This window comes from Ornithodoros turicata, chromosome 7, assembly GCF_037126465.1.
Source record: "Ornithodoros turicata isolate Travis chromosome 7, ASM3712646v1, whole genome shotgun sequence".
NCBI lineage: Eukaryota > Metazoa > Arthropoda > Arachnida > Ixodida > Argasidae > Ornithodoros > Ornithodoros turicata.
In genome coordinates, this window is record NC_088207.1 from 43,395,294 (window position 1) to 43,412,213 (window position 16,920).

The window sequence follows — 16,920 nt, forward strand, 5'->3', positions numbered from 1 at the left end:
ATCATTTTACACATGTTCACGATGGAATAGTTTGATGTACGAGAAAAATTTCAGCAACGGTGCTTTTAACGTAACGCAAATGCACGTGTTCTCATGTATTTCTAACCGGAGAGCCTTCTTTGGGGAGAGAGCCTCATGAGTGGCGCCATGTATAGGCAGCGTACCCATTTCCGGAACACTATACGCCCACTACAGATACCTGGGTGGGATAGAGCATTGCGATTCCTCCTTTCATGCCCCTCAAGCTGCTGTACTTCCCGTGATAGCTACACAGTGTAAAGTATGAGTGTATCAGCGATTGTAATCCTGGCATGTTACATATGTCGAAATATTTTTCAGACGTTGCACTGGCCCTGGCTTCGGTTGGGCCCGCCCCTTCCAATCAAATGTGACTCCACAATGGAAAAGCGTAAGCACCACCTTATTTTGTATTTTTTTTTTTGTTGAAATTGCTTCGTCCATGGTAAAGTTCAGTTCACCAACGCCCCATAGAGCTCTTGTAATACCTAGAAAACCAGGGTCATCTCAACAACTCAGTCGTCATGATACACACGCTGGTCGTGACGTTTTACGAATGGTATGGCGCAATCTCCTACAAGCTCCGTTCAGTCTCTCTAGAATGTTTAGATTGTACAACAGATAGTCTACAAATCTGTCCTTTCCATTGTCGACTAGGGTCTCGAAGTCTACTAGCCACACTTGTATGTTGCTCACTGGGGGCACGATCCCTACTGGTCGCCCTTGTCCATGGTCTACTGGGCCACGGGACCTACTTCGCCCTCGCCATCCATCTGTGAACAATTCTTCGAGATTCGGTCATCCAGATAGACTAACTTTTCGTGACATGCTGACCGAATTGGAAAATTTGTTTTCTGTGTGACATTTTGACGTGCTAATAGTGACGCTCGAATTTCTTACGAACCCTCAGGCTAGGCACGTGTGATAAACTACTCACCAATGAGCTGAGTGTTTATTTTCCTGAAACTGGCAGCCTAGTGCTGTTATAGTTGACTGGCACAAGGGCACTCTATGAAATCTTATGTTTGATGTTTGACTGCAAATGGCATGGAACCTTCTTGTTGCATCTGAGACCTTCGACAGTTGCCTTGGCACGTCATCTAATGAATCGCCAAAAGTAACACATGTTACAAACACCATAAGCTCAGTGTAGCTAGTTTTATATATCTTCGTGGATTGGTTTCTGTATTGGTTTCCCGATTCTGCAATTACCGTCTGCACAATGTTTGTGTCAACGGGTCTGGTTGAATGTACGGTTCCTTGAATGTCAATCCACCTGCTGATGGCATGCAAGTAATTCGGATGGAACAAAGAAATTCCGACTTGTCCTCATTCTCCAGGTAGCTATAAAAAGAAAACAAAAGTCTTTCTCTTGTACAATCCAACCACAAAGAGAAGGGAAACAAAGGGTTAATATCAGGGTTCGTTACAGAAAATAATAACGTTTCTCTTTCCGGTTTCTGTTTCCTAAGAAATTCATTTTTTTCGTAACTCACGTGACGTAATTTCCCTACCTTTCCTCTTATTATGCAAATGTATGTATATTAAGAGAAAACGTATTACGTTACGTGGATTCCGTTTCCGTTCCGGTTTCCGGTGAAGGCAAGGAAAATATTTTTGTTCCCGTTTGTACTTTCATTTCCTCCGGAATTTGAGTATTTAACGCTTCCCCGTTTCCGGTAACCAACCCCGGTTAACCCAACACATTTTAGCGTTAGCAGCGTCAGCACAGATTCTTTTGTTGCTGGGGATGTTCGTTCGGGGTTCGGACATATTTTGGGATTATGTCATCTATGAGCTGCTACACAGCCTCCAAGAAATGTGCACTGTCAATAGGGTGCGAGGCATTCTAGGCATTTACCCTCGGGTGACAGGATTTCCTTACGGTACAGATTCCACAATGTGTGCGCGGTCGCCTGCTGGTACACTCTTTGAAAAAGGGGTGCAGCAGTTACACCTTTTAGGAGGTAATACTTGTCGCGTGTGTTGTGCTTAAAAAGTTGTAAAAAAACAAAAAAGTAAACAGAAGTAACAAGAACAGTAAACAGGAGTAAACCAAAGTAACAGAAGTTCACCGCATAGCACGTTGTCCGCAAACCATTGCCACGAATGATAGGGTTACCGCTTCAGATTTGGTGAGCGAGGGAGGCGTACACCTTTTTGCAGCAATTTGGATATATGATAATTGCATTTGCCACCCTTTTACACCCTTTATCAGACGTTATGTGGACCTAGGTGGTAACTACAGAAGTTACTACCTTTTTTTTCTTAGAGTGTAGTACGCGAACAATATTCAGCTCTTGAAAACGACTGCATGGGGGCGGCCATTTAGCCCGGTCGGTTATGAGGTTTATTTTTGACGCCTGGTCGAAACCCCACCTCTCGATGGGGGTGATCCCCTTTTGTCCAATGGTCGAAAAGCCAGGAAGTCAATATCCCTTTTTGAGGCTCCACCCCGCACTCTGCTGCAGTGGAGTGGCTTCCAATGCGGAAGTCAGCCGAGGCGGTTGCCATGGCTCCGCGTGGAGTACCGAAACGCCTTTTCCGCCGCGCATCTGACTTTAGTGCGTGCTTCGTCTTTTTGCGTCGTATCGATCTCCCTCCGTCCAGTGCTCGCTTACGGAAGCACATCTAGTCGAAGAGAAGCCATTCGCTGTCATCTGCGTATATATATTGAGCGAAACCAGGCTGCACTCTTAAGAAAAACAGGAGTAAAATGGAGAGTAGCTGCAGCTCTTCTAGTCCCCTAGATTGCAATTACTCCCCATTTTCGTCCCCTAACCCCTAAATTTACTCCCCGGAGCTGCAAATAGTCACTGCACTTCGTAAATGGTCTCCTGAATGCAACAGTCTACGTAAATTATGTGCCCTTCCTGAATTGTTGATGGAATATAAGGCTATGTTACCTAGCTAATTTACCAATTTCCCACCCGCACAGAGGAAGAAGTAGTTAGCGGCTCTTTCTCGACAAATTGTGCCCTATATGCATGTCGCAAGATGTTATATCACCCGACATATCACAGTTGACGGTTTAATTCAAAGTATTTTCATTCATGCACACGAATTATGTACCCGGGACTGTTAGAAGAGAGCGCGAAATGCAGTCCCCACTCTGTGACATTAATTTAGTCTCGTGCATTTACTCCCTAAAGGGAGTATTTCTTGTGGCAATGCGTTTAGTCCCCAAAAGGACTGAAATTACTCTTCTTTTTTCTTAGAGTCTGCCTGTGTCCGAATCTCAGTCTGTGCAAGTATCAATGTCGGCGCGAGTTTCCTTCGTGGCTGTTAGTTTATTAAGCGTTCTAATGGCGTACGTGTGAGACTGAAAAAAAAAAAAAGAAAGAAAATCCGTCGGCATCTTTGGGCATTCTTCCATTCTTCTTCCCTCTTGTCTTCGCTATCTTCTCTCTCCACAACTGTTACGGAAGGACGTACACGGCCGTCGACGTTGGTCGGCCCCAGATGCAGCGCAACGTCCTGAATTCAGGGGGACCCCAGATTTCAATTTCAATTTTTATTTTCCTTTCGAATGGGAGAGAGTAAAAAGCCAGAAGGCATGACGAAGACTCTGCTCCCAAGAATACATCGTACAGCAGCATTACGGAGAAATTATACACAAGAAGCGGATAAACAATAGAAATTCACTTAATCCCTGGATATAAAGAAATGGCGCAATTCCTGGCACAATTCTCACCCGGCGCCTCCTTCCAGCCCCCCCCCCCCCCCCGCAAATTCATGCCCGGGTCCCAAAAATTTGAGGCAGTCTGAATGACTAAAAGTGGCAAATACAGTTCATGGTACACATGACACTGAGAGTTGTGTAAAACATCCTGGAAACCGTGCACACGTACAGGTCATGTCGTCGTAAGTTCTACCGCATCATCGACAAAGCCTTTGACTATGCTGGTAATTTGATCGGTTCAGGAAACGGGTCTATGGCATATTATTCGCATGCGGCACTTGAGATAACACTGCGGCGCCTCACCTCTATATGGGAATTTTGCGCCCCCTTCACAATTTCGGGGGGTCCCCTGGTCGGCCCCATAACGCTATCGCTTTCATCCAAACCAATTTTTATCCAATATACAGAATGGCGTAGAAGTCACAACAAACAATCAGACAGATGTTCTATAGCAAATCAGTCGAATACCTCAGTTGGAATGGGAAATGAAAGAAAAATATGGAGATGTTAGTCCCGACCCAGTCAGGACTGGCTACTCCAAAACGCGTTTGTGTTTCTCAACGTTTCTTTGCTAACCACTGGAAATGAGAAGTCGGCACATTCTTACATGCACATCCTTTATGCCGCTGGTCTCGCAACCTCCAGTCAAGTTGCAAAAAAAAAAAAAAAAAATCTAACCGCGTGCTTTTACACTATATATTCCAGGTGATCGCCTTTTAGACATTCCTTGCAGAGTCTGCGGTGACAGAAGTTCTGGTAAGCATTACGGAATCTACAGCTGCGACGGTAAGTGTAAATCTTCGTGTGACACACCAGAAGCTCTCCTGATATACAAAGGTCATCATTGAAGGAACTCTTCTATTTTGTGCAGGTTGCTCTGGTTTCTTCAAACGTAGCATACACCGCAACCGAGTGTACACTTGTAAGGCGCAAGGCGAGCTGAAGGGAAAGTGTCCCATCGACAAGACCCACAGGAACCAGTGCAGAGCTTGCCGGCTCAAAAAGTGCTTCGAAGCCAGCATGAACAAGGACGGTAAGCAGTCTTCTTTTACTTGTGCTGACTATGCGCCGTTAGGTGGTTGAAAGCACAGTAATATCCCTGTTACACGGGCAGCCTTCGACGACCGTTGAAATCAACTGCCTTGAAAAACGCGCGTATAGCGCCTGCAAGCAAGCGTGTATCGTGTCAACCTGTCAACCAGCATTGAATTGAATGCCCTTTTCGAAGTTGATACCTTACAGGCTTGATGGCGCTACGCGCATTTTTCAAGGCAGTTGGTTTCAACGGTCGTCGAAGGCTGTCCGTGTAACCATGGTTGTCTGTACGTTCTTATGTGACACAACATCTGCGTTACTTGCGGCTCAAGGTGGATCAAAGTAATCTGCTGGGTTTCTTACAGCTCGTCGCTGGCACTGAACGTACAATAATTTTACGGTCACTCGATATGCAGCGTGTACCGCCTACGCTCTTAAAAGTGAACTTCACCACATAGCACGTTCAGCCAACCGTAATCCCGAATGACAACGTTCTCTCCCTTGATTTGATGAAAATGGGGGTCGTACAACATTTATGTGGCAATAGACCTCTCCCTGCTTGTAAACAAGCGACGTCATAGCGTTCGACAGCGCCACCAATTTTGTAGACTTGAACTACGCTCGAAGCAAGGAGGCGAACAAGGTCGCGCCCGAAAGCCACGCTCTTGAGGGGATTACGATGGTCCCTGAAAGGGACGCGACCTTCGGTCCTACTTTTCTTTCAATAGGAGGCAGCGAACACGTGCCCATTCGTGGAACCCAAGCCCCCTCTTCCGATTTGTTTCGGTTTCAGTCTGTCTACCAACGTCATGATGACGTTTCTCGGGTAGAGGTCCATTATGAACTGCATAATGCCACAAAAATGGCGTACGCGCCCCGTTTTCATAAACTCGGAGGAGACAAAACGTTGTCATTCGGGATGATGATTGGCTAGGAGCGTGCTACGCGGTGAAGCTCTGTTCTTAGGGTGTAGCGTGTCACAAAAATCTACTTGTCGAAACATTGTGGGGGCTACGGTATTTATCTATAGGGAGCTTTTGCCACGTACTAGGAGAAATTTTATCAAATTTTTAATTAAGACAAATTTAATTGCATAAATTCAGCTATGAAGTTTGTCCTCCGGACCCTTGGGGTTTTTTGAAATAAAATAAAATAAATAAATAAATAAATAAATAAAGTTTGCCATCCTTAAAGAGCGTTTTCTTGCCAGAAGCAGGAATCGCCATACGTTTCCTTCTCACTGCTATTTCAGATAAATGTGGCGTTGTTGATTTTGCTGGCTTTATCAGCAGGAGCATCGCAAAACGGAACTGAAGGGGCACGCCGATGCCCTTCTCGCGTCGCTCCTCGACGGAAAAGTGTGCGCGGGTCACAAATTGCGCTTGTCGAGGTACCCTTTCTCACTTTTTTTTGCGAGGGCAGGTGGCGCGAGTGAGCAGCACCGTCAGCGCCCCAAAATATGCAACGCGCAGTAGTTTAGCAGACAACGTGGCACTTTCAAATACGTGGTCTCGAGTTGTTCGCACTTGGCAAGATGCACCGCTCTTCCTGTGGATTCCCTGCAGGTTTTGTAGCTATCCTTGGCGCCATGCCATGAACTCCATGTAGAACCCGCTGATGAAACTACCTACTGTTTGGATCCGTGGCCACTTGGGTCCGAAATGGCGCTGTGCAAACTTTGCTGCAACAGCCCTATAGAGCTCGGTAGCTTATTTTGTGGCGGATTTAGGGAAACCCGCAGTGCGGATCTCGATTTCGGCAAGAAAACGTTACTTTAGCTTTGCACATTTAAGATTTTTATTCAAGAAAAATAAATTTACTTTGAGGGGTTACTTTCTTCTTCGACACCATGTATGATTCGTGTTAAGCACTAGCGTCATCTGATGTCTTACGTATCCTTAATGGCCTTATTAATGAACGTAGGCGAGTTCCGTCGATTTATTTAGTGCTCCAAGCTTCCCCATATAGCAAAGTTCTGTTCGCGTGCGCTCTTCTAAACCAGGACAGTGCAAACTTTACCTTCTCGATAGTTTCGCTTTGTTGTCGGCACGAAGTCCACAGTGTTTCGTGTTACATGTGTACTCGTCGCCGCTTTACCTAGAAAGCAAAAGAACAATATTACAAAAAGAAAGAGCGCGAATGGTACGGATACACCGCGTGTGTACGATCGAATGACTAATCCATGACGCTTAGGAGCAAACTGGGTAACAAACAACCGCACGTTCGCGAACCAAAACTCCCGACTAATTAATGCGAACTTCGAATAGCACGCTCTGTATACCCGTACCGCTATACACGATGGTTTAGTTTTTATTGTAGCCTGCGTCGGCTTGTTTATGCGGTAAGAGCAAATAAATGGTGTCGCCTTGTTTATCCGTGAAGTTCGGTTGATGGTTTCCGGTTGCTTTACTTCGGTTATTTCGAGCGAATGGCGGAAGGGACAATCAAAACCGTTTGTTGGGAGAGTGAGATGAGCGAGTACCACATGCCGCGCTCGCTTCCCGACGATTCTTATGTTTAGCGCGCAAAGACAACGGGTAGTTTTAGCAGATCGGAAGCGGCTCACGATAACCGTTCCCCCCCAAAAAAAGATAATACCCCTGTCACACGGCAAACCGAATGGCATTCCCAGCGAATGACAGTCGCACCGAATATCATTCGTTTGTCTTATACCCATGCCACACGTGCACTCTTCAATGATTATCGAAACCAATCGTCATTAAACAGGCGCGTGGCGCCATCTAGGGTGGCACGTGTCAACCTTTCAGGGAACATTGGATCCGATGCTTTTTGCAGAGTTGACACGTTACACGCTTGGTGGCGCCACGCACGTGTTCAATGACCATTAAATTCAATGATCATTGAAAACTGCACGTGTGGTAGGGGCATTACATCGAGCTACACGAAGAAACAGAATGTCATTCGCAAATGATGTCAGTGTCGATAATTAAGACACCAGGGGGCGAACATATGAAACATTTATACAGGTATATTAGTTATATTTTTATTTCTTTCGCTCCAAACTAGCGAACCATTAGGTTACTTCACAAAACAGTTGCTTTTTCAAGTACACTTAATTGGCTAAGTACCACAAGGAAAGACAACTACGTATAGCCTATCGCTGCGTTCCAATACCCCGGTTCCCCGGTTAGTCGACTGCCTAGCGGTCTAACCGGAAATCTCGCCCAGTCCGCTATTCAGTCGGCTACCGCCTAGTGCGCATCGATGCAGTCTAGTTATACGCCTGACCATACGACAGCCGGGATGGAGACGCGCGTTGACGGTACCAGCGTGCCCGCTGTTTCTGCTGGCTTTAAATGTAAAGTTGCACATAGTGGTATGTTTTTTTAAAACTGCGTAGAGAGTTGCAACACATGTTTAGTTGTGAAGGTGACAGTTTATGCACGATGTGCTACAAACTTAGCGCATTAGAGTCCTGCTGCGCTTGCGGCGTACGCACAGGCGCCTCGGCTAGGCAATTAAGCCTGTTCCAATAGTGACAAGCAAAGGGGTCTACTCAGCTGCCTAGTCAGGCGGCTTCGCGGGCGTGAGGTATTGGAACGCAGCCTATATATCTGCACCGCGCTTGACAACGTGGCGACTGGGAACCAGGGTAGTTCTCCGAAAAACAGTGGTAAGCCTTCCTTCCTTCGTGGCAAAAGTTATCAAATTCGTGATAAAATATTGGAGTACAACTTTTCATTCGTGTTTCATTCCTTCGAACGGTTTATCGTTGTTGTTTTTGCTACCTCTCTACTCCGAGGGTACGCCGTCGTTGCGAGAGGGAAAAACGAATGAGTTCGGGGAACTCATTCGCATGTGTTGTCATTTGATTTCACCATGTGACACGAAACGAATGTCACTCAGTGCGAATATCATTCGCTGGGAATGACATTCAATTTGCCGTGTGTCTCTGAATTCAAACAACTCAGCAAAAAGAGGTGCTGACGAGGGGAATCGAACCTAGGTCTTCTTCCTGGTATCAGCACCTCTTTTCCCTGAGTTGTTTGAATTCGTTAATTTCTGGGCGTTTGAGTCTTGCGTGTCCGTGGCGTCCCTAATTGTGGTCTGCCTCGAGTCCAATTCTCGTTGTTTAAGTGTTTCTGAAGTACTAAAACTCCCTATTAGGGAGTGTTATAATAGGGTGTTTCTATAATGTAGTAGACCGAAAGCTCTTTGCGGAAATGGAAAAACAAAATAAGCTGTCAAATCAAAGATCAAGAAAAGGCGATTGACTTATCGTGTCTTCGGAATGGTTATCGCGAACACCTTCCCATTTGCAAAAATAAAAATAAGAAACCGAATCTGTGGACAGTGTGGGAATCTTGAACGGAACAATCTGAAGAGCCACGCTTGGAAACCAAGCGCTCCTTTTAAAACAAATCACCGCCCACAGCTCTCTCTAGAAGAGAAACCGTCAACAAAACATGTAAGGGACACAGATGATAAGGAGCGCAGATATCAACGCACAGATCAACGCGAAATCACAAGCTCGGAAACAATCTTTATCGCGAAAAGACGAAAGTTCCACAACCGTTGCAGACCCTCCTCATGTTTTTCGTTCCTCCTCAGCCGCCCCGACAAACCAACCGAATCTGAACCAACGGCGCGGAAAACATATTTTTTTTTTTTCATTGCGTGTTAGCGCCGCGAAGCAAGTGTGGCTATGAGCGACGTACAGACGTGGACAGATGGAGAGAGGACAGCAGGAAGGAGTGGGGGACAGGGGGATTAGTGTGCGTCCTGGGCCGACTTCAGGGGGAACTGTGCCGACATTCGTCTGGAAAGTCTTCGGAAAACCCAGGGAAAACCTCAGACAACACAGCCGGCGGTAGGATTCGAACCCACCACCTCCCAGTCTTCAGCACGACCTTGGATACCACCAACGAGCGGACGCCTTAGCCCACTCGGCCATGCCGCTGGTCGGAAAACATCTGGAGACCTATAGCAGCAACAGTGCAATGACCTTCCGTTAACTGTTAACTTCCTTAACTCGGTAGAGGCGGTCAACGGCAATCTCCCGTTGTCGGTCGACATCGCGCTTATCTCCGAACATGCTAACGCCGTCCACTTACAGCGACACACACTGACACTTTTTTGAAACACCAAACACATGTTACAGGCTCACGCGCCTTGTTCAGCTCACACTTTCCTATCCTATCCTAGTCCTTTTATCTACAGACACACAAGTGGCAAAAACCGATTTACTCCATCATGCCCTTCATACAGCCGACTCCACCGGCGTTTGTTTCCTTGCTTCCGACGAATAAGCCGTAACGTTTTCCCCCTCTTGTTGGCTCAGCGGGGAGTCGTCTTATGCCTCCTTCAATGGCCGACGCCATTTTCGCGGCTCGAGACGATATACTCTCCGGAGAGAGCCGAACTGTCTGGAGAGCGACTCGCATCAGGCTCCCTCGTCACATAACGTTGGATGAGAGGGGATTTGGTCCGAGCGGGGTCTCCACTTCAATCAGGGAGCTTGGAAAGCCAGGATGTTTGCATGTCGCTTCGTCGGAATAAATGGCTGGGATTACTTGCAGAATGTCTTTTCCCGAAGGCTTTGTCGACGAGTGAGGGGAAATTATAAACGGTGTGCACTGGAGATGGTGAATATGGATATCCGTGGAAACGGTAAGACGGGAGCGCGATAACAAACTGAAGAGTTTCGCGAAACATCATAAAAAGAAAATGCCTGACAACAAGACGAATTGGGTGATCTTGCATGTTTGAAGAACGCGACAAGGCACAGGGGCGGACTACAGAGTGACATAGCGTTCATTGTCCGTCCCTGTGCCTTGTTGCGATTTTCATATGTGCATGTGTATAACCGACACGCTCGTCTAGTCCTGTCGTACTTGATACTGATTTGCTGCAGTGCAGTGTTAAATAATTTTCTGAAGTTTCATTCAGCCTACGGTGGGCAACATTTTCATTCAGTATGTGACATTGTCAATTGTCAATGATATTGTCAATGACGATATCATGGGGTGTCTGTCGCTCGCTTAGTAAGCGGGACCTTGCCCCAGTGCCCGTGTGTTATGATTTGTTGACTTAGCGTTGCATCGACGGTAGTGGTGATGTTGGAGGCAGCAGGGCATAAGCTCGCTTACAGCTTGGTCAGTATGCTTTGGCTTGCTTTGGGTCCAGAGCTATCGTACGGGACAGCGCCAATCTTCAAGAATATTGCATATACTGGACGATCTGATGCCGATACCTTCTAGTTGACGCGAAAGGGTGTGTCGTCCCCTTGTGTAGCGTTGGCAAGTCATGAGGATGCGCTCAATGGTAGCCGGGACAGTGCAGGTTGCGCACAGTATTGCTCAGCTCCGGTTCAATTTGTACCGACGGAATGGAAAAAAGGCGTTCAGCCGCAGTCGACGCGCGAAGGACTTGAAAAGATGACGAAGCCTTCTTGGCATGTTGAAGGGTGGATGAAGTGTGGATAGGGCTGCGCATGCGTCTCATTGAATAGCTTTTTTTAAAAACTTGGCAGTCGTGTGAAGCCACGTTATATAGACGTACATGACGAATTCAAACGTGGGTGCCAAGGGCAGCTGACTTGTCGTTCCGCCTTTTCTTCAGCAGTGCAACACGAACGTGGACCTAGGAAGCCAAAATTCAAGGATCCTTGCGGATCTGAACACCACCATCATCATCACAACTTGAAGGGAAGCTCAGGAAGTCTCTCGCATATCTCCCCCATGGGCTTCCCCCCTGGAGGGAACAAGCAGCACCATTTCGAGGCTATCAACGCAGTGGGAGTCATGTCTCCCTCAATGGACCTTCCTCAATCTCCGCTGTTTCCCAAAGACAGCGTCATAGGATCAGCCGGACTACTTCAGATGCTGCTCAACGCTGAAAAGTCTCAAGAGCTCATCTGGAATCATGTCCGACTCGGCTCGTCAGGAATGAACGCGATGCCCTTCGGTCATGCGACGTTACCCTCGAAGAATGGGAGCGACGGTGCCATGCTTCCCTCTGGAAGCTCTCCTTTCGCAATGCTGGCACCACCGTTTCTTCACGGTGGGTGTCTGGATGATGTTGTAGTCCGGCAACGCCTTGGAGGGTCGCCGTCTCCACCTGGCAGTGCTGCCGTGCCTTGGGGAGGCTCGGTTCAAGAGGTTACGGCAAGGCTGTTGTTCATGGTGGTTCGGTGGGTCAAGTGTCTTCCAACTTTTCAAACGCTCTCCAAGGGAGACCAGGTATATATTTCTCTTTCTTCGGTGTATAGACTAAACAGCACAATATGATGATGGCGGTTGTAGCGGTACCCCACGTAGTAGTACCCCATGTAGTTGTAGCAGTACCCATGTCTCCGGAACAGAGCTAAGACCTTTGCGAACAAACAGAGCGTTTCCTTATGCTCCACTCTATAAGAAACAAAAACTTCGTTTCATAAAGCTTCATCGCACGTAAATGAACCACGTGGAGTCAAATGAAAATACGTGAAAAAAAAAAGCGTCTTTCTAAATTTGTCTTCCATTCACACATGTTAGCCGAAGGTGTTCTTGCAGAACCCCCGTAAACTATGCGGGTTGCGATGCGACCTGAAACTGTTTTACAATCAAAATTTACAAATTCAAGTATGATCTTTTGTTGTCACTTATTAATATCCGGTGTTTTTATGCTGGACAGGTGACTCTACTGGAGGAATCCTGGAAAGACCTATTCCTACTGTACATGGCCCAATGGTCCATGGCCGCAGATGTCGTAGCATCATTGCCAGGAGTGAAGGGATCTCCTCCGCCACCCCCGCTCCCGACCCGTCTGCACGCGGAACCGGATGCTTCTCCTCATCAGGCGGCAGAACTGCATTACATCCAAGACGTCATGCGTCGGCTTCGGCAACTGTCGCCGGATGAAACGGAATGCAGCTGCCTTAAAGCGGTCGTGCTCTTCAAGTCAGGTAGCGCATGTTGTAACGTGCAGTCACAGTGAAACATCCCATTACACCTTTTATTACTTAGACACTTCCCTGGACAGCTGGTTTCCGCCAGCAAGCTTCAGTGCTCTTTGCTTCAATACCTCTCGTGCACGGATATCTTCCTTCAGCGGATAACTAGTCTGGAGTCCGTATAAGAGAGGTCTTACTGTACTCCATCGACTATTGGTCAAATATGAAAGAGAAGAAACACAAATTATTCGGGAAGATTAGATAGAGGGATGAGAAATAAAACAATTACGGACAATAATGGACGATTACGACAGTCGGTAATGCGAAATTTGAGCACAGCTGTTGATGTTGAGTTATACATCACTGTTTTTATTTTCCAGGTAATTGAACTTTCTTCAGGTAGCACTCCTATCCCAGTTCTTGATGGCATGAGCGTGTTTTATTGCGCTTATATAGGTAGAAGCCACAGACCGAGCGTGGCTCATTCGACTGCTCTCGTAGCCCCCTCCTCCTTCATTTTCCTCCTCGCCCCTCTTCGCTTTTCTTCCCGCGCCCTCTACACTCTCGCTGTATGCTCCCCCGCTGCTTTCCGCGTCACGCTCTCTCGTACTTTCATCCTTCGCTTCGCTCCTCGTCCGCTCTGCCGGTTACAACGCCGACGCCGCTCAACCCTGGAAAGGGCGCCTAAGAGCTGCGCTCTAAAATGCGGGAACAATGACTCTATTCGCCTTGCAATGAAATCACGCACTGTGCCCGAGCCGGTCATGGTTAAAAGCATCCTTAGCCGCAACAGTACAATCTTTATGGCACTTTCCGCAATTTTGGTGCAAAACGTCAAGCATACATTGGTGGAACAATAATCTAGCCGGTACCGACATCTTCCGCTCCCTACGTAATGTATATTTACGTTTAGGGGATGAGTCGGGTGCCGAAAGGGCTTCCATGTAGTGCAGGGGGATCGCCACAGTTCCGTACGTGCGATAGCAGCCGTCAGTTGGGTAGATTTTTGCAACCGTACCGTACCTAGCTTATCAAAGTATATGTTAGCATAAACCAGAATTAATCCTTATGACTGGCCCCAATCCTCTGCGAATGAATGCAAGGTATCTCTCTCTCTCTCTCTCTGTTGTCTCGAAACTTATCATCGAGTGACGCTTATGATTGCAAAGCCACATCGATCCCCACTGCATGCTACTAGTGTGGAAGGTTCTCAACGAACGTCGTTCTACGCGGGTAGTCTTAATGATCACTGAAGACAATTGGCATGAAACATGCGCGTAGCGCCATCCACCGTGTGACGAGTCAACCACTCGGGAAGCACTGAGTCCAACGCTCCCTGAGAGGACGTCACGCTACACGCCGGGTGGCACAACGCGTACGTTCAATGGCCATTTGCGTCGATGATCATTAAGGCTACCCATGTCACAGGGGGTATTGTGTCACGTTGCCATAAAACTTTACCAGTATCTATTAAATTAAGCGTAGCGTGCCTTCCATATGTAAAAATAAGACGATCACGCACGTGCGCTGTTGTTACAGACACGAGGTGCATTGCAGCACGCGCTTCAAGGAACGGCACTTTGCAAACTGTCGTGCACACCATCGTATATCTGCACACTACCTGATATTCTCACTGACTAGACGATAAACGCATGTAAGCTGTAGTTCCATTTGACTTTTTTTTTTTTTTCAGAAACGATCGGCTTGTGCGATGTCCATCCTGTAGAAATGCTCCAAGACCAAGCCCAATGCGTTCTGGGCGACTACGTGAGACACAAGTACTCTCGCCAGCCGACTCGGTTCGGTCGTTTGCTGCTGCTCATACCTAGTCTTCGGGCCGTCACAGCTGCCACTGTGGAAAAACTGTTCTTCAAAGAGACCATCGGCAACATACCTATTGAAAGGATCCTCGGAGACATGTACAATATGGAGAAGGTGGAATGACGGGAATAATTCATGCCTGTATATATACGAGATCACGTGAATTGTGCTGTTATATGGTACGTTAGGAAGCGCAGGTCACTTGTGGTGTTTCTTCAAGCCGAAAAGCAAATAGCGGGAACTAGATGCAGGGTGGTAAAGTATTCAGTTTCTAACATACGCGTTGCGTACGTTGCACAGCAAAAGCGAAGTGGCCAGCCTCTGCAACTTCTATGCCAATGTGATAGCTGGCATATAAAAAAGAATATCTAGTTTTTTTTAATTTTGTTTTAGAGTTTTGATATTTGATCTCGCATATCGAGTTATCAGAATTATCGGAGAATTATCAGAGAGCCAGTACTTGTTTTACGGTGGTATTTTGTTTTAGGTATTTGGTGGTCTTCAGTAGTGAGTCGTACTCTAGTCAGAAAAGCAGTGAATTGTGAGTATTTCGTGACCAGATATTTCACTGTTATTTCCTTCTTTTTACTCTGAGTACAGTTCGTTTTGATCTCTAGTCTGATGTACGAGATTGAATTAAGGATTGATTGATTGATTTGAATTGAATTGAATTGATAATCTTTGTATAGTGTGTCTCCAATCACCGTGCTTCCTTTTTGTTTGTTTCTATAACGCAGCACTTTGTGGGTTTGGAAAAAAGAAAAGCAATTGAAGTCTGACAGGGTTGTCCAGACCTGTGCCGAGACCTTGGGAGATTTTTCCCAGTTCCAGGAATTAAGTTTACGAGGCGTTTCTCTTCATTATTTGCATTAATCAATTTAAATTTTATAATGTTTTACCTTTTCTTTAATTTATATAGACGAAATATCGCGCACGGTGTATGTCGAATAGATACTTAAAGACCACATATCTCACTTTTGGCTTCGTGCAGGAGTGGCTTTGGAGGCTTCCCCATAGAAACAGAATTTTTTTTCAGATACTGACGATGATAATGCCGATGAGGATGATACCAGGGCGAAGGTGGACAAGAAAAAATTGTGACGACAGTCGCGACAAGGTTAGATCCGGCCTTGATAACGCTATCTGATAACAATATGCTGAGGAGCATTAATATGCGACGAATGGCCGTCCATGAAAACGTGTCTCTGCCTTCCTGCCAATATCGCCCAACTCAGCTTTGCAGCGTTTTTCAAATAGATATCTCCGATGGCGTACTGCGGCGAAAATGTAAGTATCCCATGTAAATGTAGACGGCTGAATCTATTCGGAGCTATTCAGTTCCTCGAACCAACCATTACACAGATATTGATTTTGTTGTACAGATACCGAGTACTTGTTTAATGCACACATATCTGCATGATGTCACAAATTTCGTATCTTCCAACTACATGTGTGTGCAGTTCTTGTAGCGAAGTTCCATCAACAACGAAACCGTTAGTTATGCAGTTCATCGATTCATGCCGAGAAGGCCACTAAGTGCTGCGCTATTTGTAATGATTGTCATCATGCGATTGTATAAAATCGCTGGAAACGTGATTGCATAAACGCTCTAAACATGACTGTGTGTATCGCGTTGTGTAATAAAGAAACGAATATCCAGTCCAATAGTCGATGAAGAGAATGTTAGGGTGACACATCTACCATGGTTCACTGGTAAGTACTGCTATATAGAGGTGAGCGCGGGTAAGAAACTTCGTACCCGCACTCGCAGATGTGCCATCACTAACCGCAACTGCAGCACTACCCGCGGACACAGTGTGAGTACACCCGCATTTTACCCGCAATCCAAAGCGACATCGAATTTGTACCCGCAAATCGCAAAACTCCAAGAGTACCTGCGGGTAACCGCGGGTACGTGCAACTGCGCTCATAGAAACCTATATCCTACCCGACAGCTAAATCAGTGAGTCGTTGAGCATGTCTTGCAACTTCGTTACGTCCCCATTTGTTTCTTCCTCTATCACATCACATCTCATCTTGCTACTTCCAGCATTTCTTAGTACGCCAACAGGGTGTCTCTCTATATGGGGTGCAACATGAGCAAAAACGGAGAGCTCTACGATAGAGCGAACTGAATGTTGTTAGCAGTCGTGTAGCCTAGTCAACAGTGTCTGTGATGATGTCTGATTAATTAATTAGATCAGGTTAACGAGCTAATTTGTAAAATATGGGACAGTCTGGATCTGTGAACTAATTTTGAGAGTATAGTCGCATTCGATCGTGAGTTACCTGTTGATGCAGAGTGCAAAATTTCATTTCAATTTCAATTTCAAAAATACACGGGATAACACGCGCTGCCATCCCAACGCCCGGACACGTTGTCACGCGGTATTTTTTTCTGTATTGTATCTTGTAAAAGGCCAGAGAAAGCGTACCCCGTTGCAAACACCTCGGTCGGGTGTTTTTCTCA

At 46.4% G+C, this 16,920-nt stretch overlaps 2 protein-coding genes across 8 annotated transcripts in view; one reads left to right on the forward strand and one right to left on the reverse strand.

Annotated features, from left to right (window-relative positions):
• LOC135401169 (S1 RNA-binding domain-containing protein 1-like) overlaps positions 1 to 16,920 on the reverse strand; it is a 209,641-nt gene that overhangs the window by 78,752 nt on the left and 113,969 nt on the right. For 6 of the 7 annotated variants that reach the window (XR_010424741.1, XR_010424739.1, XR_010424740.1 and 3 more), the window contains exon 2: positions 6,755 to 6,832. The exons of the other annotated variant lie outside the window; for it this stretch is intronic. The gene's annotated coding sequence lies outside the window, so the exon portion shown is untranslated. The remainder of the gene's footprint in view (positions 1 to 6,754; positions 6,833 to 16,920) is intronic. 7 annotated transcript variants of the gene reach the window in all.
• Positions 400 to 15,130, forward strand: LOC135401171 (protein dissatisfaction-like). The gene is made up of 6 exons (XM_064633417.1): positions 400 to 409; positions 4,406 to 4,486; positions 4,572 to 4,733; positions 11,318 to 11,937; positions 12,371 to 12,641; positions 14,323 to 15,130. Exons 1-6 carry the CDS (start codon positions 400 to 402, stop codon positions 14,571 to 14,573), a joined length of 1,395 nt encoding a protein of 464 aa, XP_064489487.1. The 3' UTR covers positions 14,574 to 15,130.

Bases quoted from the DNA above. Each gene is read 5' to 3' on its own strand.
- LOC135401171 (XM_064633417.1), top strand. The intron at 4,734-11,317 runs GTAAGCAGTCTT...CCTTTTCTTCAG, and splicing joins AGCCAGCATGAACAAGGACG to CAGTGCAACACGAACGTGGA. The intron at 12,642-14,322 runs GTAGCGCATGTT...TTTTTTTTTCAG, and splicing joins GGTCGTGCTCTTCAAGTCAG to AAACGATCGGCTTGTGCGAT.